The sequence below is a fragment of the Morchella sextelata genome (genome assembly GCF_020137385.1).
Source record: "Morchella sextelata strain SCLS chromosome Unknown scls_11, whole genome shotgun sequence".
In the NCBI taxonomy this organism is placed as follows: domain Eukaryota; kingdom Fungi; phylum Ascomycota; class Pezizomycetes; order Pezizales; family Morchellaceae; genus Morchella; species Morchella sextelata.
The window spans coordinates 301,870-329,471 of record NW_025408626.1 but is presented as its reverse complement, the minus strand read 5'-3'; the positions used below and the strand labels follow the sequence as shown (position 1 = coordinate 329,471).

Here is a 27,602-nt window from a genome sequence, read left to right as displayed (position 1 = left end):
TCGCCTGTGCTCGAGATACAACGTTGCGTTTCTACTCATACGCACATGTAGTCACCAGACTGTTCTCGTTCCACTGGTCCCTGGACTCACAGAATATAAGCATACATGTAGGCATAGGGATTTCATTGACTATAAATGCCAAATTCCAAACAAATCTCGATACTGCCATAGTATTTGCGTTTCTTTGTGCAATATGTTTCTTAAGCATCTTAACCCTAATTTATTGATTGCGAGGAGCTTTATCTATTTCATGGCTCGTTTGAGTGAACATTTGAAAATTGGTGAGCAATAAATAAGATTGCCGTTTCAAGTTTCTACAATTGATACTATCTTATCAGTTATACACACTACTTCAATTCCAACGTTTGCATCATACTCACATACTATTCATACATAAAGTCCAGCCTTTGAACCCGAATTATACGTCCTGATCAGTTGATCTTCTATCCAACAACAAGACCCCGGGCCATCGTCATCACTGCGATAAAACAGAAAGCGATGTCAGACCGCGGGGAGACCGTTACTATTATTGGCCCTGGCACTCTTCTGCCTCTCCATCTACCAACTCCTAGACTTTTTCGCTCCGAGAACTTCGAAGAGATTATGGAAGATTCTCGGAAACGCAACGAAAGAAATGAACACGTCCATCCACCAATCAACTTTCGATTTGATAGAAGTTATCAGCGCGAAGCAGCTGTCTCTCCAAGGGTAGAAAAATGCCACAATAACCCCCAAGTTTATGATAAAATAACCCCATGCACTATTGACGCCCCTAAGACGGTTCATCCTTTATCCAAACGTCCTCGAGGCCAGTCGAGTGCTCCGACAAAAGTTACATTAATCAAAAGCCCAAACAACGACGAGGAGGTAGTAGCGGTTGGTTCAGAACCACTTATGTACGAGAACGTACTTCTGGGTAAACAACTTCCGTTTCTTCCCAATGCCCCCGACACCCAAATTCAACGCAGAGGATCAATATGGGAGAAGATAAAGCAGTTTGTAAGGAAAGTGGCTGGTATTGGAAGATTTGGGAGCACGGCTACTGTCCTAGGGTCTGGCCCGACCGTAAGTTGAAGTCTTCCTGGTGCGTTCTTCAGCAGCTAGTAGCTGATATATCTGTTTTCTAGAGAGGGTGAATCGCTGCTCTGTTGGGTGTGTCTGTGGTATAGATCGTGGTCTAGGCTATGAAATTGTCCCTTTATGCTGAAGTTAAACAAATTATCCAAAGAATTGATATGCGAGTGATATCTTGTGTTCTTAACAATAAAGCGTGATCTCTACCTAAACCTTTGAAACATTTAAAACACTGAATATTGAAGTAACTAATTACCACTTGTAGAGAATGCACGCGTAAGGCTAACATTTAACTTAAGAGCTGAGTTGGTGATATTAGGAAGACCTGCCCCTGGCCCACGTCATGTCGTCTTTTCGGGGTCGGTTAACATCGATGTCATTGTTTCCCTTAAATCCCCTGGTAATTTTTTGTTAGTTATTTAATATTATCATTTGCCCAAAAACAACTACGGTCACAAGCCAGCACGTGTGACAGTTATTACGTGATTTTGAATTCCATGCACACCCCATCAGTACGTAGCGAAGATCCGTACAACCTGTGGTTTGAATGTTAGAATACAGTTAGAAACATGTTTATCCCAATGTCTGGTTATTTTGATTTCACTGCGTGATGGACCACTGATCTAGATAGAAGCCATACAGATAACCAACAGACTGTATAGTCAACCAGGTTAAAGGAGTGGCAATTAGCCATGTCATCGGTGATGATTTTCACAAGCGCCATATATGAAAGCCGAGTGCTTACTGGACGAGATTGATTCTCTGTCAGCAATCGAGTCACGGGTAGAAAGATCAAGGTACACGACGGTGGTATTTTGTAGGTAGAGAGAGGATAGGCCTAGTTTTTAAGGAAGAAGAATCTTAAATCCCGGGTGAGGTGGTCCCGGAAGCTAGGGTTCGCTTATTGTTACAGGCGGCGTGTATTAAGGTTGATGTTACGCTGCAATTTAGGGGCTTTCAGGGGCTTTATTCTGATCCAATCCAATTTGCCCAGCCCATCGTATGAGTAACAGGACTGAGGCTTAGATGTGGGTCCCAAACTACATACCTGCTGATCGGGAACACAAACATGTGCTGATTATCATTGTGACAGCTCATTCACGAGTGATGTGTCATGAGTAAATTAAAACGCTGTCATAGTTGGTATATTCTGTCTGAGTGTGTATTAGAATGACTGCTGCCGTAAGAGAGATTGGCTCGACCAGTTGACACCGTATGATATGATATGATATATCAATTGTCTCTGCAGGCCTTCATGTATAGCATCCGCGTACTTTTTTTGTTTAATTCATTAATTGCGTGCAATAGCATCCGCGTACTCATTTATATAGAGAGAAAACAAAATATATTTCAGTCTCTGCCATTCATGGGATTCGAAAATCCCTCATTTTCTAGTCGGTTGTCATCAGAGACCTAGAGGTTCCCAGGACGGGTAAAAGAAAAACACGGACCCGGATACGCCAGGAACCGCGCCAGAAACTCGTATTGATTATTTTCTTGGCAAACACAAGCATGAATCCTTGAGAATTACCATGCATCATTCTTATCCCCGATGTAGGTACATACATAGGAGGCTGAGCCGACTGGTAAATAAGGCATCCGGGACCATGTGAGTTTGACTTCAAGTACTCACAAGGCTGGATTATGGAGAAGATTGGTTTAACAGCCTTACAGTCCAAAGATGCATGGTGCATTTATGAGCGCTAAGTCATACATCGACCCGCCAGTCCTTTTCATAAATATTTCTTGGCAAGATTTCTGACCCTGCCGGAGGATTTTGAAATTTGGGCACGCGCACATGATGGGTTAACTTGTTCGCCAACTTTATACAAGCGTATGGTACTGGTAAAAAAAAAAAAAAAAGCTGAATAGTAGGTACGTGGATGTAAACTAGAGTACATATCTTGATCTTCAATAGTTCCTACATGTATTTAGCATTATGAAATCATAAAATCTCACTCGTATGTGACAACACCCCAACAGGCCTTTGGCCACCGCGCATAATGAAAAAATAAAAACTGAGCCCATTCGCTCAGGAATACAAATTATCGTTTCTGATAAATTCTCCCTCTTCCCCCTTATCCCCAACAGCCGTGACAGACCTCGAATAACGCAGGAACCCGGCCACCCTAAAATAAATACTGAAAAACAAGACGAAATCCAGCTTAACAGCTGGAATGTATCGCGCCAAGGTCAAAAAAAAGCAAACCAACTCCGTATGGAAGGGATAAACGATAAAATGTAGGTATAACAGAATATTCAGCGGCAATGATGACGTGATCGATTCAGAGCAACCTTGTGGGATATGTACTAGCGGCGGCTGGTCCCACAGTTCGGTTTCGGCTTTTCAATTCGGAGCACCCATAAAAGCAGATCTTCAATTGGTATAAGAACTAGAAATACGCGGTTACACAGTAACGCAACCGCTGCAACTAATCCACCAGCGATAGCGTCGAGCCAGTACTGAATTTTGGAATGTCAGTATTTCGTATGGAGAATCAGGTTTCTTATAGGGTGGGATAAACATACGTGGTTAGCCGTTGCAATGATGGTGACTAGGATCATGGTCGGGTATGCAATTCCCAACGCGCAGTACCAAACCTTCCACCATTTTCCAACCATCTGCACTGATTTTCCCTTCCTTCCACCATAGGAGAGACCGACACATCCGAGGACACCGGAATGATAGATGAGTGTACATCCGATCATAAATGACCAGCCAAAATGCATACTTGGCATTGCTGCAAGATGGTTCACAAATTTACCGCTCATCCATACACTTTGGGCATCGTCACGACGGACAGTGTCAATGAAACCGTACTCCTTGGGAAGCAATCGGGGCGGCATGCAGGGAAATAGAGCGAATACTGTGAAAGCAAGGAAGTTGCAGAGTGTCACTGTGCGGCGGACAGTGGCGAATATGGAGTGGGTGGGGGCAGAGTAGTAGTACCATGCGATAAAGCTATAAGATAATTATTTAGTACATATCTGTTACAAAGAAAACTCATGGACAATCTTACAATACAGAGCCTGGAATGTGAATCAACGCATAGGCTTTGTTTAGAAACGTCAAAAGTCCCTCGTGCCCATTCATGAACCATTTCTGTACAGTGATTTCTTGAATCGGTAATAGAAATCTCAAAGGTGTGAACTGCTCGGCCGCTAATACACTCAGTCCGTTCGCCTGGGCTGTATCCCAAATATCGTCCGAAAACATCTCCTGTGAAAGAATATGCGACGCTCGGTAGATGGCATACGTGAGAATCCAATAGAACATTTCCATGAGGAAAGGAAACTTGTATAACACTCTAGAGTGCCAATTTTCGGCAAATCGTGATGAGTTCGGCGTTAAAATCATTACCCCGCAACAATTACGCTGCTTTGGTAGGTTCTTAGACGTCGAGAAGCCAGTTGATTCGTCTTCGTCATCTGATGACCAAGGTCCTTCACGGGACGGAGAGCTATCGCCGGATGAAGAGGATCGGGAGGACGTAGGTGAGAATTCATAACTTTGGGCGTCAAGGAGGGATTTGTATGAAGCTTTGCTACTGAAGACGCTGTAATATTTCCGTCGAGTGTAGAAACAGGCAAAGAAAAGGATACTAGTCACAATCTAGTTTGAATGGGAAGTGCGATTAGTTTATGTACTCTCTAGACGCAATTGAATTATACTTACCACTGGTTCAGCCCAACCAGGAAGTTTCCAGGCGGGCTCACTATTATATTCTGGTGGGGCCGATGCTAAAGGCGTTACTGCTGCCATCACAGCGGATGCAACATAGCTAGTTGGTGTAGCCATGGTCTATACTTGATGGACGACGTTGCGCTGACACGTGAGCAGCCACTGGTATAGTTGAATGTCTTTTATTACGAAACCCCGAGTGGAGTAAATAAAGAAAGATACGGAATAATTTGTAACGACTGTTGAGGGTTAGAGGCGGGGAAGGGGGGGGAGGCAAGGGGAAGAAGGGATGGAAAGAGGGAATAGGAATGAAAGGAGGGGAGAAGGAGGAGGAGGAGGGGGAGGAAAGAGAAGAGGAAGAAGAGCAGTAGGAGGGGAAGAAGAATAACAGGAGGTGAAGGATATTACTATGTATGTAGAGTATATGAAATGATGCAAGCAGTCTGTGTATCTTTCCCTTCTTAAGAATACAAGTAGGTACAGGAAAGGCGCAGGTGCAGCAGAAATAAGGATTGAGACCCAGCGTGGACTTCCAAGCTCCATACAGACAATAGCGCTGTTTCAACATACGTTCCCTGCCAGTGTGAATTTCTCCGCCGCCACTGCGTCTTCTAGCACTGTGTTAACGTGTTCCGATCTCCACTCCCGCAATCATCTAAGGCATGTACGAGCACTCTACTAAACCTTGCATCCAAGCTAGCCAAGACAATACTAAGGAAAACATTATTAAAGGTCCTCACGTTTGGACTCTATTCAATCCATTCAGTAATAGCAGGGGTTTGACCGGGGTCTTCATTGGCCAACAAGGTTGGGATGGATTGAATTCACTCCAGAAGCCGAATGCTCCCTGGGACTCATTCGCATTCAAGAAAAGGCTTAGGTTGAAGCCGTTGACATGGTTTTTTTGCGACCATCGACAAACTCTGCTATGACTAGACCGAATCTGTAAATTAAATCCACAATTCTCTTTTCGAGGCCCTCATGTCTTGATAAAAAATCTAATTGCTGATTGGTTAAATATGGAATGCTGGAATAGGCGAATGCCACACCAAAATCAAACGTGAGCACCTTTATTGTTCCACCCTAGATCTTAATAACAATCTTTATCTCAAGATGGTAACAGTCGCGTGCCGCGTGTCCTGATTTTTCACAGATGATAATTCAGAAATGCGGGACATGGCCATTTAGAAAGTGCATTCGGTTTGCTACACTATTCCTAGGCTAGCGTGTAGCTTTAGTCTGTTCATTGGCCCAACGTCGAGGAACGGGCGCCGGGATACCAAGCATCCGATATAAACCTGCGACTACCAACTTTGCCTGGCCAGGCACACACAAAATAAGGTGTGTTATCTAACAGGTCGGACAAACATTCCGCAGCTGTATGAGATTCTGCCAGAGAAACCTTTCGGTAAAATAGTAAACCCAGAAAACTACATGTAGTTCACTATATGGGGTAATTGCAGGTACCAGTTATTATGGACCAACCGGGGCATGTCCAGAAGCGGTTTGTCCAAGGCTGATTGTAAAGATAAAGAAGATCTTGGCATGCAAAGGGAAGGAGGGGTGTGTTTTGGCCTGGGCTTTATTCTCTAAGAGCCGCTTACAAGCTTAAGGCTTTACTCAACATATGTAAGTACCTCATATGCAAAGTCGTCTAAAGATCCAATCAGCTCAACTTCGAGGTCTGACATCATTGTAACCAATCCACAGAAAACCAATCACTGAACCAGAAAGTCGAAACAGATCCAAGACATTTCACCGATCTCTTGGCGTATGGTTTGGCAACCAGCGTTTAGCTCGGCATGTACCTACTCGCGGCAGGCAACAAGAACCTGAACATCGTTTTTCTGGTAGCAACCACTTTGACCCCTGCTAGCGCGTTTTTATGTTCAGGTTCTTGTTACCTGTCGCGAGTAGAGTATCTATGGGCATGCACCATATGTGAAAATTTATTGTTACTGACTAGGCATCGGCGTTGCGGACTCCGAGCCCCGGGATTTGATGCCCCGAAGCCCGTGTTCGTTCGGAGCTCCGACGCCGACATTATGGTCATTGTAGAACTTGAAATTAGATTGCACTGGTCCGATGTAAATAGATATTAATGACTATGTAGACGCAACGCGTGTCGACATAGATATTAGCCACTTACTTAATCAGAGTGTACCCATGTTAACTGCCTTTATGCGCGAGAGTAGAGCTAATCCGACACGGGGGCTTCTCGTAGCATTCTCTGTGTGTGATAGAGTATTTTGTCATGAAGCCATGGGGTCGTCAGCTGCGTCGTTAAGAAACGCCGGCTATGATAGTCGGTACTGATCCATAGAACTCCCTTTCTCGATTTTGGCCTAACTGGGAAAATAGGAGTCCTATTATTACGAACGCGTGTGCATTGACACTTACGTAAGTGATAGCTAATAATTGTGGGCATTACATACATGTAGTTAGATCTAGCTACCCTAACCCTTGTACAGTACTAGTACGTACTCTAATCGGAAGGAAATGCGGTTCTTCCTGCACAATATTGGATATGGCCTCAAACGGGACTTGCTTGGATCTGATACTACTTACTGGATTATGGTTTTGCGGAACGCTTGGACATATGATTGGTCGAGAGCGAGGAACCCTAACCCTGTATAGCAACCAGCCCACCCATCAAAAATTCGAACTCATTAACAGGATGGCATTGGAGGTGGAATTAACTGGAGGTGGCATCAACTGGAACTGGAATTAATTGGAGGCGGTATTGGAATTGGTACCTTATTATTAACTGAAGGAACTGGATCACTATGGAGGAGGTGGGCATTTGTGGGAGCTGGCAATGAGTGACTATGCATGAGAGCGGGCTTTGGCAAACGTGGGAGCTGGCCATGGGCAACTACGTACTGTAGCCTGTAGATGGCTAAGGGAAACATTAATTAATTACTGGAGCCGGCCAACTACTATGGGTGCACTGGATATGGGAAATACTACAGAGGTGGCAGAGATTCCTGAGCAGAAGCAAGGCCTCGCGGTCGCGAGGTGGGCCACTACTAGTACACATGTACCACATACCCTACGATGCTCTGGATCTCTTAAGCCTTTGTGTTTCGTTATAATAGAGTAGCTGGCACTCTACATACACACAGTTACCTAGACCAACCTTGGGCATCGCAGGTCAAAAATTATTTCACTACATTGGCCATACCTAGATGATCTTAAGCCTCACCATAAACTTGCGGAAGCCTGATCTTCACCTGTAGAGTGGAAGGTCATATGCAGACAGATTATTAACAACTACGCCGCACAGCTGCATAGCCTCCCATATGCATACTCATCGGAGGTTTTTACAGTATGCAAGAGCTTGGTTATTCTATGTGTACTAGGTGTTAGCGGATTCAAACAAAAAGAGAAAAACAAAACAGCAAAACTATTTCTCACTGACCTAAACTCCTTGTCAGTTGACACGGTCCAGTGTCCGTCATCACCAACTTATCTACTGGGGATCGACACAGTAGACCTTGCAAGGGGGATTCAGCCGAAAGGATGTGATCTTCCCGCTGTTTTGTAGTGGGCATCGTAACTTTTTCGACGATCATAAACCTATAGAGAAGAGAAGGGTTGCGGGTTAACTCCCGAAAAACGACTCGAGAAGAACTACCCGAAGCTCAGATTTAGAGTTAATTTGCTGGGTTCTGGCGATTGCGTTGCTCGGGCAAGTCGTTGCGTGTAACGTGCACGTGACGTTTACATGTATTGATATAGAGCTGGAGAATAATCGGGCCAATCTATATAATGATCACAGTGCTGCTGTTGAGGATCGAAATATTTTGTTGGCGGTTTGATCGAATTTCACCTCGGGTGAACCGGTACTTTGTGTTGCGGGCTTCCGTCGATCATAAGTAGAATGCATGTTGTTTCTGTCTCGAAGAACTTAGAAAACACAATAATCTTTGAATATAACACGGATGCATATGAGTTAATTCAGCCACAAAATCTTTAAATAACCGAAGACAAGGGGTTTGGCCAGCGATATGGGACGAGGTGGATAGTTTATCATTGACATCCTGGAAACGCTCGCCCGACGACATCGTATCAACCGGGCTAGGGATTGGAGAAGTACCGATTTTCATACTGGATCTCAATATATAACTACAAGCTAGGGAGGCACATAAACTCTTGTAGGTTTGATAGTAGGTAAGTACTTCAGATCATTAGGTAGCCTTTTAGTGCCACCACTAAGAGGAAGCTATTAACCATATAAATAACCGCCGATAACGTGTGGACGCATGTGCAGCGGGCCAGCGGTTGAGGCTGAATTTTCTGCTTGGCTTTTAACATGCTTTCCCTCCTCGCCAAAGCTTGTTCGTTGAAGACCTCAAAGCTGTTGCCCGTTGTCAGCATGTCACTCCATAGCAACAACGCGTAAAGTGAACGACCAGGAGAATATTATTATCTTGCCTTAACCCGCCAGCAACACACAGATACCTCATCCACTCAACCTTTCCCGACTCCTACCCCCGTAGACTTCACCCCTCCCCCTCTACGCTGTCATGGCCAGCACTACTATCAACACAAATACTGCCAACACGAGAGGTTTACACACGCTTGTAGACGGCCTTACTGTTATGTCGCCCACATCCCCCCTTACTTCCCCGTCATTATCAGCATCATCACCATCTCCGCCCCAAGTTCAACCGCAGATATTCAACCCGCCAGCGGCATCGTCAATATTCAATAATCCCGGGGCTAGCAGTCTATCAGGTGCAGGTGTGGAGGGGGCTAACACGTCTCCAACGTCTAACGGTAATGCTCCAGTGAGGTTGCAGTCATTCCCATCTCGACCACTGGGCTACTCTGGGACAGCAGGAAGAACAGCCGAGAGTAATGCTGTTAATGCTTTAATTGCTGCAGGAAACCATAGCTCTGGAAGTAGCAATCCGGCTGTGAAAGAGGTGGATGACCCAACAACACCAATCAGCTCTCCCACTTTTGATAGGGCTGTACCGAATACATTCTCGCGGTTGTTTGCCACCCCAACGCCCCAAAGCTCTTACGCTACAAGTGGGAGGACTTATAGTTACCGAGGTTGACACCCAGTTTTGCTTTTTTTTATTTTAGGTGTTGTGGCTATGTTGCTAATCGAAATGCTAGGCTCGGATTCTGTAAAGTTGGAAGACTTCCTTTACACTCGCGGATTTCTGGAGGGCGCTTGTAGCGACGTGTCCATCCTTGCATTTGGGAATACATATAACTTGCATCGCCTGATACTTGATCGATCGCCGTTCTTTTCAACCTGTTTCAACGGCGGACCCTGGTTAGAATCAACACAGTCTGAGATATCACTGTCCCCAGAAATTTCAGATCCGAATATAACACAGCACTCCTTCGAAATGGCTTTAGCGCGGTTGTACGGACATGTTGACCGGACGGAAGAAGATCAGCATGCTCTTCCATTACTAGCTGCGGCAAGTTATCTGGATCTCCAGGATCTTGCGGAATCATGTGTTACCTCGTTACTACGGAACTTGAGCACAAGCAACATATCACAGGTTATAAGGTTTGTAACGAACAGTTTCTACGGCCCCCTTACGGACAGGCTGCTGGACAGCGCAAAGGCACTTCTGTATAGAGACGGTTGGGAAATGAGTTTCGAGGATTGGGATGGAATCAGCGGAGAGGTTGCGGCAGAAATTATAGGTTACGATGGTTTTTATGTTCCCAGCGAATGGTTGAGATATAGCTTCGTCAAGGAAATGGTTGACTGGAGAATTAACCACTCCTACACATACAACCGCGACGTAGGTGGGAGTAATTTCGGGACTCCGGGGATGGAATACGATGAAGCTGATAGAGCTTCGATGGCAGAGGAGGATGAGGCGGATTTGAAGCCATTAAGGGATTTGCTGGAGAATGGAATTTACTACGTTCATATGACTTTTGAGGAACTCCAGAAGATAGGAGATGATAGGGACGTACTTGGGCGGAGGACGGTGAGCGAGAGTACAATTAAGGAAGCTCTGTGGCAGCAGATGCTTTTGAGGCAAAGGGTTTTGAACGTGGGCTTAGGCAATCCTGAGTTGGGTATCACGGAGACAGAGATGGCTAGGCAATCTACACCATCGGGGAAAAAATCACCACTGGCAGAGAGACCAACAACGCCGAGAGTGGGAGAGAAGATGTCACAATCAGGCTCAGACCCATCAACTCCAACCCGCAATAAAAACGACGGATCGAACACCCTCACAACGCCAATAGGAAAATCTTCACGGCGTAAATACTATATCCCAACCGAAGACACAACGACGGTCATAGGAGACTGCCCTGAGCAATGCCTCATTGTGTCAAACCAAGGCGGGCCAGGTCCTAAGAGAGTAGCGCGTGGAGCAGATCATCTAGGCGTAGAAGGCGCCGATACCTCTGTCCCTATCGTTCAGGAGCTCCGTTACTCCGAATTCCCACCCTTCCGCTTCTCAGCCGAGTTCCGTAGTGTCAGAAGCTTAAAAGAGAAGAAGCGTGTCTACTCCAAAACTGTCTTCTATGCAGGTTCCCACTGGAATATCTATATTCAGAAGGTCCGCAGTTCCAAAAATGTTCAGCTTGGTGTCTACCTCCACCGTGCGAAGGACCGTGAAACCGCAGGAGGAAGTTCGAGTCATAATAGAGGTGCAGACGATACAAATCAGATTATCAACGTTGAGGAGCAACAACGTATTGGGAATAGTACTCTCAGTTCCATGGCTGATGACATTGATGTCACAGTGACTACGGACGGAGACCTCACTACTAGTACATTCGCGAGCATAAACCCTAACTCTCGACCCGGCGCAAATACATCAGCACAGCGTTCATCACTTCCAGCGAATGCAGACTCCGCTAATACAGCAGTTCCGGCGTTGAGCTACTATGTGGACGCAAGACCTATGATTCAAACCTACTTCAAGATTTTCTCTCCCAGCCGGAAGGGAAAGGTATTGAGTATGTTCTCGTCGGGGCCGGATAGCTTCAATTTCAGCCAGAGTTGGGGATGGAAGAGCTCTAGTCTGATCTTGGAAGAAGGGAGCGGAGGTCCGGTTGGGGAATCTGCAGAAAAAGATAGTAGGTTGAGATTCATGGTCGTGCTTGGTAGGTCATCTCTTTCAAAGATTTATAAGCCTATACTAACTTCCCTCTGCTATAAAGGTAATGTCTAAGGCCGATCGCATTGTGGGCAGGACATAATTGGACTTGGTAAATTATTTGTTTCATTCTTTCAACCCCCGTATCTTTCATTCATTTTCTTCTCGAGGGTCTAGAAATTGACTTTTTTTTTTTAATACCATTAATATCCTTATTAGTTTTTCTTGCTATGGCCTTCTTTCGTTACAGTTTTGTTTTAGGGTGGCGTGGTCATATGTATCATTCTGTGTTGAATTCTCTTCTTGGGCGGATGGGAGCCTTAATGACGAGGTACATGTAGTGTATGGTTTTTATATGGCGGTTTAAAGTTGAATTCATGAGGAAGCGGTGGCAAACCAAATCTTCGTTTGGTGATAAAGACCAAGACAAGGGCTGTAGGGAGGATTGTCGTTCATCTAGATTCGTACCGAGTAAATCTTGAAGGATCTACAGGCGAGTAATTATATAAATTTGGGAACCGGACATATCTAGAAAATTAGAGCCCAGGGGCTGAAATTATAGTTCCCGAGTGATCATTGGTGATCAACTTTCTATAAACAGCGATTACTACATGCAGTTTCTAATTCTTGGCCATTCACAAAGTATGAAGTTTAAGAGGGTTGACGAAGCAATGCTTGTTTTAATTGACTAACTTAACAGAATAAGCACGAGTTTTCTTATATACAAGTACATGTACAGTTTCCGGTAGAATTATTGCGAAAGTCAGAGCTAAAGAGTGGATTTTGTTGGTCTGTGCTCGTAGCAAAAATCTTTAAGGGCCAATAGGACTATCGGGTCACGGAGAACCCATTTTCGCAATAATTCTACCGGAACATGTATGCATATGTTGTGTGTTGATGACCGCTACTTGTAGTTATCTGATTCTGATACATGTAGTTACATGTATATATATATCGATATCTGGTCTCAAGCTTATCACACGGCCATTTAATCTGTTCTTATTTAGAATTACTCACCTCGTCCCTATGGAAAGGCCTCGCTTCATTACTCTCCAGCTCTCTTAGCTTTGCCTTTGCAAGTGAACCTGTATGTTAGATACTTATGCAACTGGCCTATCCTCTTCCTTGATCGAATTTCCGCTAGCAATATTAGTTGTTGATAGTGGATTAGATTGAGTGGAACATCTATTCTTTTCATCCATGTTTCTCACTATTTTCATTTCTTTTTTTTTTGTTGTTTAATTCATTAATTACTATTTTCATTTTATATATCTGCCCATTAACATGATCATTATTCGTTAATCTCTAAAACGGTTTTTCGAGACCATCTTACCGTCTTAGATTATACTAATTCCTGTAAAACGAAGCATTGGCCCTGCACTTGTGTATCCTTTGCTTCGCGGCGTCATCAGTATTATACTGCTTATGGTGTATGAGAAAATTTTCTATGAATGTCAGAAAGAGAGCGAGGAAAAAGGTATCAGCGAATTTCAAATCTCATTCTCTTTACGGAACGAAATGACAAGCCTTAAAATAACTCCTAGTTAGAGTATATAATGATAAAGTTGAGGCTAGAAAAGCTCTGATTGAATGAGTCTTTCTCTGCCTCAATCTTCTGTTGTCCTCCGTGCACCAAGCAAGTGTAGTCCTAGTTATATTTTTACACCAGGGGGAGCTACTATCACATACTGCTTAGTCGGGTTGAGCTGACCTCCGCTCGAGATTATGAAGGCTTGGTCAAGATATCGGCTTAATTAAGCTGACCTCAAATTGGCACTCATGAAGAGGATAATGGTCTGAGATCACGGCTAGGGTTGCTCCGTATCTAAACAAATTTGGAGTGTAGTTTGTATAATTAGACCCTCATTACCTACATATGTGTCATAACATTCGGTTCTCTAGTAAGACCGAAAAAGATTGGATTGAGAATCGAAAGAGGGTTATGATATATCTGAGTCAACGCTCTTCTGCTGACACCGCCACCACCACCGCCATTGAGATATATGCAAGAAGAAGTGTAGGTGCCGGTCGATGCTCGCCTTCTTGGCCTGTGTTATGTTTTTATCGAGTATACCGCTGTAATCGAATGTAAGTTCTAAAAAGCAAATTCAATCAATCAACAGATTGCCAAGACAGATTGTAAAGCGTGGCTGTGGTGGCTGCCACATCCCTCCCCATCTCATGCCCCTCTTTTTGTTTGGCGGGGTATCGGTAGAAAAAAAATCCTTGGCTAGCAAAGAATTCCTTGACTCAGGCAAACCCCACACGTTTTTGTTCTCCATCCTTTATAACAGCGAGCAAATCTTGAAGAAGATACCCTTCGATTTACCCACTAAGAAAAAATAACATACAATGGCTGATAACGCTCCTGTTGCTGAGGGGAGCGTCCCAAACCTTCACAAGGATGAGGTAACTGGTGAAATGGTTTCGAAGTCAGAGCTGAAGAAGAGACAGAAGAAGAGAGAGGCAGATGCAAAGAAGGTTGGTTTTGGATCTTGGGAAAGCATTAAATATTGGTCACTAACATGAACTTTTCTTGAAACATAGGCTGAGAAAGCCGCTGCTGCCCCACCGAAGCCCGCAGCAGATAAGAAGAAGAAATCTGAAATTGCTGAGGAGGAGGAACTCACGCCTAATGTTTGCATTCACTACAATAAGCCTAGTATTGCTCTTCAACTGACCGGGGTGGTTGTGAGTCTTAGCAATACTTTGAGATACGTTCTCGAGCCATCAATAAGCTCCGCGAGACCAAGAGCCCAAACCCGTATCCTCACAAATTCGATGTCAAGAATAAGATCTCCGAAATCATCTCTACATACGGCTCTCTTCAAAAGGGTGAGACCAAGCCAGATGTTGAAGTCCGTGTCGCTGGACGCATCCACGGTATCCGTGCGTCGGGGAGCATGCTTCGTTTCTATGACCTCCGCGCCGAGGGAGTCAAGATCCAGATCATGGCGCAGGCGCAGGACGCCGTTACTGACTACCTCGCTCAGCACGAGCATCTTCGCCGTGGTGATATAATTGGGATTGTCGGATACCCTGGAAAGACGAACCCCAGCAAGAAGGAGAACCCTGGAGAGCTCTCAATCTTTGCTAAGGAGGTTGTACTATTGACCCCATGTTTGCACATGCTGCCGACCGAACACTTCGGGTTGAAGGACCAGGAGACTCGTTACCGCCAGAGATACCTTGATCTTATCATGAACAACAAATCCCGCGACATTTTCATCACCCGAAGCAAGATCGTTTCTTATATCCGCCGCTTCTTCGACAACCGCGATTTCGTCGAGGTTGAGACACCTATGATGAACGCGATTGCTGGAGGAGCTACTGCTAAGCCGTTTGTTACCCACCACAACGATCTTAATATGGACTTGTTCATGCGTGTTGCTCCAGAACTTTACTTGAAGATGCTGGTTGTTGGTGGACTCGAGAGGGTCTACGAGATTGGTCGCCAGTTCAGAAACGAGGGTATCGACCTCACCCATAACCCCGAATTCACAACTTGCGAGTTCTATTGGGCATATGCCGATGTGAACGACATCATGGACATCACTGAAGAACTTGTCTCTGAGATGGTTAAGAGCATCACAGGATCATATAAGACTAAATTCACAACCGTGTCTGGGGAGATCTACGAAGTCAATTGGGAGAGGCCATGGAAGAGGATTGAGATGATTCCCGCCCTTGAGGCCGCTACAGGAACCACTTTCCCTCCTGGAGACCAGCTCCACACCAAGGAGACCAATGACTTCCTGAGGGAAGTTGCTAAGAAGCACAACATTGATTGCTCACCGCCCCAGACCAATGCTCGTCTCCTCGACAAAATGGTCGGCGAGTTCATTGAAGAGACCTGCATCAACCCCACCTTCATCACTGGACACCCACAGATGATGTCTCCGCTTGCCAAGTATCATCGTTCCATTCCGGGTCTCTGTGAGCGTTTCGAGGCCTTCGTATGTAAGAAGGAGATTGTGAACGCATACACTGAGTTGAACGATCCCTTTGACCAGCGTCTCCGTTTCGAGGAACAGGCGAACCAGAAGGATCAGGGTGACGACGAGGCACAACTTATTGATGAGAACTTCTGCCAGAGTCTTGAGTATGGGTTGCCACCAACTGGTGGTTGGGGTATGGGTATTGATAGAATGGTTATGTTCATCACCGATAACTACTCTATCAAGGAGGTGTTAGCTTTCCGTGAGTTTTTCTAAAGCTGATAGGAAATTAGGCGCAATTAATCACTGACACTATTGGTTTGTAGCATTCATGAAGGATGATCACTCCGAGAAGAAGACCGCCGCCGAGGTTGTTGGAATTCGTCCAAGTGCTCCGTATGTATCCCTTCCCCTGCCATACACCAGAATATGGCTAATACATGACCATAGAGTTGAAAGCACTGGAGAGCTTCAATCATAGGTATTAGACCGAAACTCTAGAATCATGTAGATATCATTGAATGTGATTTTTTTTACTTTCGTAAAACAAGCATGCTTTCTTTAATTATACCTATATTTTGATAAATTGTTAGCTTTTACTGGGAGTTAAGCATGAGCGCATAGGTAAAATATTTCACTGCTCTGTTTTAGTTTAATGCTCCGATACAAAGCATTCTCGACCTTCCTGAGATACAAACATCGTGGTACCCAACCACAGCCTGTAAAGAAGTTTTGTTACATAGGGGAAGACATTCTTGGAAAAATGTATTTTTGTGTCCGATAAGAGGTTGTATGAAAAAGTAAATCGGGGACACTAGTATGAACTGCCTCAGTAACAGGGAACAAGATTCAGTTGACGGCTGGGCATGGCGCCGATACAGAGAAGACCAGGCAATCTTAATTCTAGAGAAAAACGGGCACGAGAGGTGGAAGAATACAGAGACAATTGAAGTTGGAACCATCGAACGGAAAACCAGCATTTTTAAGATAGACATGACATTGCTCACGGATACGCACATTAAAATGGGTGGGACATTACATGGCAAGAGGTTGAAGGACGGGAGGAGAGAGACAATCAAAATTGAATTAGTATGGTAGTGACATTTTTTTCTCTTCTTTTCTTTTGGATTGTTATATTGTCATAACCTCCGGGTTGCATACAATTAATGAATTGATCAATCAATCAATCAACTGGCCTCAGTAGCGGTCCTTCTAGTACCGAGTGACTTCATATGACGCACATAAACACTATGGATTCATGAGTAATCACTCGACCCATCATATCCTTGGTTTTTTTTTTTTTTTTTTTTAATTCATTAATTGCATGCAACCTTAGAGTTACGGCAATTCATATCCTTGGGTGAGAAACTCTAGCTAACTGTCCCGGTTAGACCATGAAGCTATTATAAAATGATATTTATGTAGAACATCCGTCTTTGTAGACAACTGAATACTAAGGCTTGTGACGCGAAAATAATGATGTTAGTAACCAGGGCTTGAGGTTTTTGACACAGAAGTGGTAGAATAATAGGGACATAGAGGCCGGAGCCATGTTAACAGGGAAATTCAAGAGGAACAGGTGTGCCGGGAAAAGTGGAGCGTACTGGTACTTAATACTAAAATATAGACTTAACTGCGATAATGAGGAGATGTGATGTGGGGGGGAGGGGGGTTGATTTTGTTTTCATGTCGTGTCACCCATACAACTTAAGAGTTGTAATAAGCAGAAACTACCAAGTTAACCACCGCGCTGGGCTTTCCCTTTGGTTTGGGGCGATCTTCTCTGCTAAAAACATCGATATATCCTTACAGCCCATTGAGCTAGTGTATGCTAGCTAATCGGGCGATTTATATGATGCAGGATGTAGCTTCGCACACAACCCCTTCGATTTTCAATAAAATGGTGCCCATTCATACCTTTTATAATTTAGATCTTTCATTCATAACTGGCGTTGGGTAATGCATGGTGTAATAAATATAATATATGATGTTGATAATTGATATAATTCTCTAGGTACATATGTACTTGTAGTACCATATATACATGTACTTATACCATGCCACTCCTGTTCCCCATGATTCTCTTACCTCAATCACGATAAATAAGTACATGTAGAGCTAAAGCCAAAGATACCTCAACACTGCAATAACTTTCTACTACCTGCTTTTATGTCTGAGCCGCTTAGTCAGATCAAAATAGACAGATCTCAGCGTTTCTAGTTCAAGATGCGGCTCTTTGTCGCACCATGGGATAACAAGCTTAGCGCGTGACGCACCTTAGTTATCGCCTTCCTCCTGTTCGTCCGTGCACAACTCCCCTAACCCAACCCCAAGTTCAAATACGACCGCACCACTCCCAACAGCATACACCCCCGCAAAGAAAACCTCAACCAGAACTCGAAAGCCTTCAAACCAGTCTCAAAAAAGCTCAAGCGGTCAAATAAGAAAATGGAGGAAAGAAAAGGCCGAAAAAAGAAGGTGCTTCTCATGGTAAACTCTCACTCACCCTTAGAGCTTGTTGCCAGTTAACGACAGGTAGCTAATGGAGCTCGAAAACAGGGGAAATCCGGCTCCGGAAAGTCTTCCATGAGATCTATCGTATTCAGTAACTACGTCGCGAAGGATACCCGCAGGTTGGGCGCCACGATCGATGTTGAACACTCCCACGTCAGGTTCCTCGGGAACCTGACGTTAAACTTATGGGATTGTGGTGGGTGTGTATCCCTTTTCCCTCCTGTGCGACATGAACCCAATTTCTAAAATGGATACAGTCAGGACGCTTTCATGGAGAACTATCTGGCGCAACAACGTGATCACATTTTCAAGAATGTCGAGGTCCTCATCTACGTTTTCGACATCGAGTCGCGCGAGTTTGATCGAGATCTCATCACCTACAGCTCGTGTATTGAGGCTTTGCGCGACAACAGCAGTCATGCACTCATCTTCTGTTTAGTCCATAAGATGGATCTGGTACAAACAGAGCTACGAGAGAAACTATTCTTGGAGCGGAGCGCGGTGTTAAAGGAGCGCAGTAGAGGAATGTCGATTGTTTGCTATCCGACAAGTATCTGGGATGAAACTCTTTACAAGGCAAGGATTTTGATACGTTGAACTTACTAGACTGTCGCGTCTAACAACTCTCTCATAGGCATGGGCACAAATCGTCTATAACTTAATACCTAACCTCCCACAACTCGAAAATCACCTCAGACGCTTTGCAGAGATTGCCGAAGCCGAAGAAGTTATTCTCTTCGAGCGCACTACCTTCCTCGTCATCTCTGCTGTTACGCGCTCTACGGAGCCAAACCCCTACCCCGACCGCTTTGAGAAGATCTCGAACATTGTCAAACAGTTCAAGCAGTCATGCACCAAGATGGCATCTAATTTCACGGCTTTTGAGCTGCGAGCTCACATGTTTAGCGCCTTTATTGACGTCCTGACACCAAATACATATATCCTCGTGGTCATGCCGGCCAACGCGGCAGAGAGTGCAACGACTTTGATGAACATTGCAGTTGCGAGGAAGCATTTTGAAAAGCTCGAAAAAGACAGTGGTGGCAGGGGAGCAGAAAAGCAGGTGGAAAATGGCGTAGGTTTGCATTAGGCTGTTGTGTTGTTGTGTGGACATGAAAAGTGGATATTGGTCGAGTTTCGGCCCTGGAGAACTTTCGTTTTGTGCGTGCGTCTTTTTCTCGTTTTTACTTAGGTGCTGATACCTCTCATTTTACTGGCTTGGAATTTTATATTGTGGCTCAACTGCATAGGGCGGGGATGGGACTGAAAACGAAAAGAAAAGATTTGAATTGTACCGGGCCTGCTAGGATTTGTTTAGGGATTTTATTTTATGCGGATTGCTTCGATTATATGTATGGTGTTTTTACTAATGGTTATTATGGTGGGGGAAACTATGTAGGTATCTTTATTCCAGTTTACTCTTTAAATGGAGCCAAGCTAGATCATCGAGGGAGGGTTAGGGTTATGGTAATTTCGGTCGAGTGATGGGATGTGATTATCCAGCTTGCAGGCCATTTGATGCGTTTTTGGTCTGTATTATAGAGCACTATATTTAAAGTATCAGTGAATGTTAGCTGCTTTTTTGATGTGGAAAATGCGGCTGCAGGTCAATCTTATCAATTATTGGATCTTTCACCTAAATTTGCTGTGGGGGTTGACCCTCTAGTAAAGAGAGCCAGTGTTGATACGTTAACGAATGGTAACGACCCATACTTGTGTTGAAATCCAGCACGAAGATTCCCGAATGTAGTTCTGCTTGTCTCTTAGGATCCAATGCACCACCGGTGGCCTAATATCCACCGATTATTGCATTCGACTTTCCATTGATGAAATGGGTACGAAACCGTGCTTTTCAGATGAGATTGTCAGAGCGCCGAGTTCATTGATCTATAATGAAGTAAGAAAATGCAACATAGCCAGGTTTCGGGGTCATCACGGGAGTATAATTACCTTGCACCATCTACTCAAAAGCCATCAGCCCTCGGCTGGTTGTCAAGGCTCGATTCCCGAAATATCTACTTCCATCAGAGAGAAGTATAGATGACAAGTTATTCTGTCAGTCGGTCAGAGTCCGGTGGTGCTGCCATCATGCAACCTTGGTTGTGAAGAGTGGAGGGACCTACTGGGAACTTTGACATCCTGGAATTGTGGTATTGGAGGTAAGATTCTATGACAGATTATGCTGGCGATGATGATTATTGTTGTATCCTTAGTATGTGAAAGGGGAATAAGAGGTTGTGGTTTATTGAAGTACCGAGTGATAACCTATGAAGATCACTGTTAGGTAGAAAGCATTAGCTCTAGTTCTGTAACACGCGTAAAAAGTCTACCACAAGCTACGTAGCTTGTTCACAGAGGTTTTTATATTGCGAGGTTTACTAGATTGGCTGTAGCTACGTAGTTATAGTATTGTTCTTAACGCCATGTGATTTTGAAAGGTCGATAAGTACACGAATTACATTTAGTAAGTATCCTTAGAATTTGACATGTATAATTGCAATAAAAATGTGTTCGTGAGACAGAACTTCTTTAATTCTTAACAAAATGTTTTTTGGTATTGGCATTTAACTGCTGTTAGTACAGCCACTCAGCAAAAGTGTTCGTGATTTAGTTTTAATGTCAGTGCGCAGTGTGGCGCACCCGTGATGTTGATGTTATTAATGTAGAGATTCAAAACAACGAAAAATATAATATAGTTCATATAAAAGGAGATAGGTCGTTGATTTATTCTTCGTTGGTTCCGGGCCCCATTGTTCACTGGGAAAGTTTTCTCTTGGGGATTTTGATGGTCCGCCACGGTTACATAGAGAAATGTCTCACACCGAAATCGGAATCACGAACACTTTTGCAGAGTGGCTGTAGATCACATGGAATTAAGATGATATCTCTGTTTGGTTACTAAATTTATGGGGTTTGATTGACTGGATATCAATTAATTATGCTGAGCGACTCCGGAGATCATAATCACTGATTATGGCCATGAGTACGTTGGGCTCGATCAGAGGGTGGAGTGTGTGGTTGCGTGGTTTACTCACACATGCCATTCATGACCTACATGTATTAATGCGATACCGAAGTGGGAATTCGTAAGTTTGATTCATTTATAGCCTAAGGAAAACTTTGGAGAATGCCTGTGCTTTGACTATTGTGTAGTATGTATTTTCTTTGATAATAATAGACATGATAGACATAATAGACATAACGATCATAACGCCCGATCACATAAGAATGCAGGGTATAAATGGATAGGAATACATAAATACCGCTAAAAACAAGTAAAAATAAACAATAATGGTAAACGAAATAGATAGATAAGCAGCTCTTAATCTTCGTCAACCAACCTCCCAAAAATCAAACTCTGGACAATCCACTCGTCGTCCACAATTTGTACCCTCCCTTCACCCGCCCCTGCCTTCTCTCTATACATCCTCTCAGCCTTGCCCCTCTCCTTAGCCTCCACACAGACGTAATCCCACTCCTCTGGTCCTTCCAGGAGCCTGCCCGCAGCCTCTAGATTTCCGACCTTGATCACCCGCTCTGCCCCCATTGCCCAAGTGAGAAACAGGTAACTTCGTCTCTTCTCTCCACTCCCTACTACAATCACTCCCATACCGTCCAACAGTCTCTTCCGCCGCTCTAGAACGCTGCTGAAGGCCGCACGCCGCAAATCATATGTCTCGAGCGTACGGCTGCAAACACAGCCAAGATAGCGGCTCTCGCCAGCGGGGAGAAGATAGTGTTCCCAGTCCAGCAGCTTGGACTTCTTGACGCAGTCATCGATCCAGCGGCTAGCAAGACATGGCAGGCCCAGTGCAAGTGCTTGGAGGAACTTTGCGCGCCGGCAGTGGGTATCAGCTATGACGGCGGTGAAGCCGAGGGTCGAGAATTCGGGTCGGAGGGTCAGAGATGTGTCGGGATCGTAGAAGAGCTCGTTGAAGCCGATATCGACAATCCGGCCACCAGCAGAGAGAATCTTGCTTGTTGTGGACTTCTTGATGGCTTCATTCGCGCCGAAGGAGAGAGCAAAAATCATGCCTGTGAACACACCAGAGGCGTTACGGGTGAGGCCGGTCGTTAGCGGTGTAGCGAGGCGGCGGTGGCTGGGTGTTGTGGGGGGCGGAGAGAGCTCGCTGGGTGTGCGTTGCCGGAGGAGCGTAGGAGAGGTACGTGTGGAGAAGTTTTTCCACATTGTTTGGATTAGGTAGACACTAGTTATTGCTACGTCTATTGGTTCACCAACTTTACCCTTGACTGTGACGATATGATTGCCGCGCGAGTCTGTGTACTTGTTGTCACTCCCCTCGGAAATTTTGAAGCTGTCGATTACCCAGGAGGACTTCTTCATTCCTGTGACATCGACACGGATGTGGTCGCCGATACGTAGATCGAGTGAGCGGATATGATCTCGACTTAATAAGTCCTCGGTACCGTCGTCGAAGACGACTTTCATCTCGCGGTCATTGCTCTCGAGAATTGTGGCAGGGTAATAGGCCGTTTTACCATCACGGAAGAGCGCGAAAACTCTCGAAGGTACTGTGGTGGGTGCGCCTGGAGGGGGAGGTACAGATACGTGAAAATGTGGGTTAGTGGTGGTGAGAATATCAGCATCGTCGTCGGTATCTGCGAGTGAGGACATGCTACGATGAACACTTATTGAGGAGCGAGTTTTTCGCGCGGTAATCTTGGTCTTAGATTTGCTAGCGGGAGTGCGAGTGGATTTATGCTTCGATGGCTCTTTAGGCTTGGGGGTTTTTCCTTTCCCAAAATCGAGTCTTATCCTCTTATTGCCTTTATCCCCCATGACAGTGCCTTCTGCAGCTTGATCCCCTGGGTCGTGTTCCCGCCCTGCTCCCACATCAGCCACGATTCCCGCCATATCGATATCATCTGGTTCCGGTCTACTGCTCAAAAACCCACCTGTCTCTTCCAACCCCTTAAAGCTCTTCATTCCACTCTCCTCTACTGAGCAAGGGACCATGTTATCAGCTTCTATTACAGGCCTTTTTCTTTTCCCTAAAGGTGTATCATCATCATTGGTTGGGTCAACCATAGGAGACGACTCCACCGTGGCTTCTCTGATAGGAGTCGAGATTCCACTTGGGATGGGCGTAAGACTGCTAGTCGGCGCCATAAGTCCGCTTGTCTCCTTTACGTATTCAGGGACAGGAGCTACCGGAGAGGGTATATTGAATGGAACGAGTGATTTCAATGATGTCGTTTTCCTCTCCAATACCGGCAGGGGTTGTGAATATTCCACAACTGCAGAAGTAGACGGTAAGGATGAAGATACCATTAAACCTTCTTGATTTAGAGGCGGCGCAGGACGACGTCGAAATTTCGAGGCTGCGGGTATTTGATGTAATGATTCCCAGTCATCAGGAGGGAGCTGGGTGTACTGCGTTTGTGCAGCAGCAGGTATTATCTGTGTAGGAACATCTGACGTAAATGTCGGTGCAATGTCGATATCTTCTTTTCCGTCGTCGGTAGTGTGCAGAGGGAGCTCGGGCTCAGGTTCGTTTTCGTCTTCTGCTGTTGCAGTAGGGGCTGGTGGCTCTTTCGCCGCTGGTTCAGGCTGTGTATCCTCCTCATCTCCAGTCTCTTCAACACTAGTCTCCAGCGTAGCAATAGGCGACACAGATTTCGTAGCTCTAGGCAGAGATTTACCCTTCGCTATAGGCCGCTTGTCTTCCTCGCTCCTAGCACGCCCTTGGAAAGATGGAGCTTTTGGTATGCTTTTAGCAAAGAGGCGCTTTACTTCCTCTTCACCTTTTCGCCGAGCTCTCTCAACACGGCGTTTATAATCTTCTCCGGGGGAGAAGGAATCTTCATCGCAATCTTTTTCGTCGGAAGAAGGGATCTTTTGGGTGCTTCCAGGCTGGGAAAGGATGTAGGCAAAAGGCTCAAAGACTACCGGTGAGTGCGACCGAAGGCGCCGTGGTTTCTTCTTGGCCGCCTTTCGGTCTCGAGCTTCTTGGGACTCTTTCATTGAGATGTAGGCCGTCTGGTCTGGCTGTGTTGGTTCACAGTATTCGTCATCTTCGGCTTCTTGGGCCGTCTTCTTGGGCCCCGGTTCGGACTCGGCCTGAGCTGCTGGTACAGGACTACTCTGGTCTCTCTCCGCATTAACCCTCTCGAGGGTTTTTGCCATGACTCCCATAGCTTCCACCGCACTCGGTGTCGGTGGAAGACTAGCCTCTGCATTGATTGGCCGTATTGGCGAGGACACACTGTCGAACATTTGCGCGAGCGATGCATTCATTCGTCCCTGCAGGGCTGCACCCCCGAATGTCATTGTCTGGAGCGGATTATGCCCCCCCGTCACTGGTCTCTTACTACGCAGCTGCTGCGGCGTGACAAATCTGTGAGCTTCCGGGAAAAGGGTCGAGGGCTCTGGAGGCTGAGATTCGAGTTCGTCAACGGTCGTGAAGGTACCAGTGGTCGCAGGACGGTGAGCTGGCGGGGTGGCGGCGATCATGTCGTAAGGAGCGAACGCGGGGTAGATGCCATCGTCGGCTTGCGTCTCGCCGAGGTCGACCTGACTATAGCTGAGGTTATTGGAGTAGGCAAGGTGAAGATTTCCGGAATGATCATTGGCAGTGTGGTAGGTGGAATTGTAAGATTGTTTAGTGGAGGATTGCTTTGCGGGGGTCCTAGGAACGAGGGGGGGCGAGCGAGGGGGTGAGCAGATTATTTGTGTCTCGGCGAGTTGGGCATCCTTCTGTAGGCTGCGTTAGTAACGCTATGGACCAGGAGGGCTTGGGCCACGGGCATGCATGTCATACGTACGCTGAGGAGGCCCTGCAAGTGGTCGATATCAATTTGGTCTTGGGTTGGAGTTTCGGGCATCATTGTGGCATGAGACAATCAAACCATGTCGTGGTGTTGTTGAGGTTCGATGGTGATGTTGATGGTGGCCTCCGGATGAAAGAAAAGCTCAGTCTAGCTCTGTTTATTGGGAAGTCGCGATTGATTTGTTGGAAGTCGCGTCGTGGGGCCCTTCTTAGCGAATCCCGAGGGCCTGGGTCAGCCAATCAGCATTCCATGAACAGGGATAAAACGAAACCAACCGGGTTATCGGGTCTCAACTTGAAGAGACAATTAAGCTTAAGGCGTTCTGGAAGGATCCGAGTGTAGAAGCTTAAAGATCATTGGATAATGCATGTAGCTGAGGAATGCTAGTGTGCTCTGAAGATTAGGAATAGGTAGAACACTAGGGTTGGCCCGGAGTTACCACCACGAAGAGTGATTGAAGACCTAGATATAACATTTTTAACCTGGTACTGTGTCAGACTGGGAAATGGATCATTGGCATACGAATTTGGTTGTGATTATTACCGAGCCTTTTGGCCTCCGAAGTTTATGTGTAGGTTTTTAGGTCTGACACAGTATTAGGTCAAATACGTCATGTAGAATACATATACATCCGATGTAGTAAACACCCGGCCGGCACTTCCTCTTTCTCTGCCCCATATATAAATTTAATTACTTATTCTTTGGAGTAGAAAAACTATATCCCCAGCCCCGAAAATTGCATAATGCTCTCAGTGGAGCTAGCCCCTACATAAACTTTCAATGCTTCGTAACGTTTCCTTTTCCACTCTTTTACTTCTTGAAACTTCCTTATCTTGTACATGTAGTATGTGCATATATCATGTGTACGCCCTTCTTCTTGAAAGAATATTAACTCGCAAAGCCGTACGTACGAAAAGGCCAATATTGGCTCTTCTAAATATACCTTGGACATATCCTTTGGGCTCCTCCTTTTCTATCATCGGAGGTTTCATGTATTTCCTTTTTTCTCTCCCCCTCTCAACAGAGTCCACGGTCTGTCCTTCTCTACAACCTCTGCAGCTGCACTTTAGATGCGTTCTCCCATAGCTGGCTTCAACTTCAGTTGAGAGGTTAAGCTACAGATTCAGAATCTTTTCATTTTCCTGCCGCTAGCAGATATGCTAGCTATAAAGGGATTGCCTCCAAGTACATGTACTGAATTTTGCAATTTGAGGTAAGACACACCCAATTAGTTGATACTGGGACAGTGGTTAGTATTCTTCCTTCGCTTTGCAGAATTATTATAACGGGGGCCTGCCAGCTTTATTTAGTTGGAATCCTTCCTTCAAACCAAAAATTGTTTATATCATATTCACACTAATATACTCGGCACGACACCCCCAGACTCTGACCCTATAGAACTTGCAGGCCCAGGGGCAGCCGTATGCCCTGAACGAAGGCCCTAGATTGTTTTCTAGTAACTGCCTTCTAGCTTACAGTCGAAAACATATTCGCGAGGCCGAGTTCCAACTAAATCACATGACCTGTGAGCGGGGCAAAAAACAAACAATCGGCGTTACGTATACGTGAGCTAGTTGGAACTCTGCCTCGCGAGTATTAAATACATGTATTAATCTGTTGGTTGGGTTAGGCCTATAGGTTGCTGGTTCACATGGAATATCCAATCAGAGAGCGATATAAGCTCTTACCCCCTTAACCCTTCACTTCGTTCAGGGCATATCTCTTTTATCGAGTAATTTATTGTTTTCAAATAGTTGGCTGGCTAGCTGACTGTGCACGTGTTTAGTTGAATCCTCGAGTCTAGTAGCTGTCTTATCAATAGGTGTACGTGATGCTGGTACTGTGGCTGCCAGGAGTGGTTTCGGCCTCTCTCATGATATCATAGGCGCAATTAGTGATTTAATGGGATCACTAACTGCCTAACAGTGATGGAGTAGGACTTCGGGGCGCCTGAAAGATATGTATAATCAGCATAATATATGTCTGGTTGATTAGTGTTATATTCGAATTCCCTCGGAGATATTTGATAATTTATGGGATGACTAGCTGTCAAAAATCTCGCTACGTATACAATTTTGGCATCCTCTTAAGCTTAAGATCTTGTGATTGCAAACATCGAGTATGATCATGAAAGCGACGGATCCGGTGATTGATTTGGGGGTGTGTCTTGGCTGTACTATAATTGATCTTCTTTAGGGGATTTAATTATTGCGATTTGCCCGTTTTTAGAATTCTATTACTAGATCTAGAGAACAACGATTAAGTCTAGTGTGTGTTGCTATGTTAATTAAGTACGTATACATATAGTAATTGAAATTGCGAAATATTAAGAGCCTCATGCAATGTAGCTTCCTGCAGCTACATGAACTATAAAGAATTCCATGCCTTATAGTGGTATACATGATGTTTTTTTCTTGCTATATTCCTCAATTGAATAATCTCGGCAAGTACAGGTTTATAAAATATATACCTAGACTACCGCAATTTCTTTCTTGTCACTTCTCTCAA

General features: G+C 45.1%; 6 protein-coding genes across 6 annotated transcripts; 4 read left to right on the top strand and 2 right to left on the bottom strand.

Moving 5' to 3' along the window:
• Window positions 1-498: 498 nt before the first annotated feature.
• Window positions 499-1,136, top strand: H6S33_001519 (uncharacterized protein; the record flags this gene model as incomplete). Its single annotated transcript, XM_044833306.1, has 2 exons — window positions 499-1,065; window positions 1,128-1,136. The coding sequence occupies 2 exons, from the start codon at window positions 499-501 to the stop codon at window positions 1,134-1,136; spliced, it is 576 nt and encodes a 191-aa protein (XP_044693580.1).
• A 2,248-nt stretch (window positions 1,137-3,384) lies between these two features.
• Window positions 3,385-4,873, bottom strand: H6S33_001518 (uncharacterized protein; the record flags this gene model as incomplete). Its single annotated transcript, XM_044833305.1, has 4 exons — window positions 3,385-3,537; window positions 3,604-4,036; window positions 4,095-4,687; window positions 4,751-4,873. The coding sequence occupies 4 exons, from the start codon at window positions 4,871-4,873 to the stop codon at window positions 3,385-3,387; spliced, it is 1,302 nt and encodes a 433-aa protein (XP_044693579.1).
• Window positions 4,874-9,285: 4,412 nt separating this feature from the next.
• H6S33_001517 (uncharacterized protein) lies at window positions 9,286-11,925 on the top strand (the record flags this gene model as incomplete). Its single annotated transcript, XM_044833304.1, has 3 exons — window positions 9,286-9,820; window positions 9,887-11,857; window positions 11,915-11,925. The coding sequence occupies 3 exons, from the start codon at window positions 9,286-9,288 to the stop codon at window positions 11,923-11,925; spliced, it is 2,517 nt and encodes an 838-aa protein (XP_044693578.1).
• Window positions 11,926-14,202: 2,277 nt separating this feature from the next.
• On the top strand, window positions 14,203-16,269 carry H6S33_001516 (uncharacterized protein; the record flags this gene model as incomplete). Its single annotated transcript, XM_044833303.1, has 5 exons — window positions 14,203-14,331; window positions 14,398-14,487; window positions 14,553-16,050; window positions 16,115-16,184; window positions 16,239-16,269. 5 exons carry the CDS (start codon window positions 14,203-14,205, stop codon window positions 16,267-16,269), a joined length of 1,818 nt encoding a protein of 605 aa, XP_044693577.1.
• Window positions 16,270-18,236: 1,967 nt separating this feature from the next.
• Window positions 18,237-19,392, top strand: H6S33_001515 (uncharacterized protein; the record flags this gene model as incomplete). Its single annotated transcript, XM_044833302.1, has 4 exons — window positions 18,237-18,278; window positions 18,348-18,502; window positions 18,560-18,836; window positions 18,937-19,392. The coding sequence occupies 4 exons, from the start codon at window positions 18,237-18,239 to the stop codon at window positions 19,390-19,392; spliced, it is 930 nt and encodes a 309-aa protein (XP_044693576.1).
• Window positions 19,393-21,624: 2,232 nt separating this feature from the next.
• On the bottom strand, window positions 21,625-25,151 carry H6S33_001514 (uncharacterized protein; the record flags this gene model as incomplete). Its single annotated transcript, XM_044833301.1, has 3 exons — window positions 21,625-23,147; window positions 23,220-25,020; window positions 25,089-25,151. 3 exons carry the CDS (start codon window positions 25,149-25,151, stop codon window positions 21,625-21,627), a joined length of 3,387 nt encoding a protein of 1,128 aa, XP_044693575.1.
• Window positions 25,152-27,602: the final 2,451 nt, after the last annotated feature.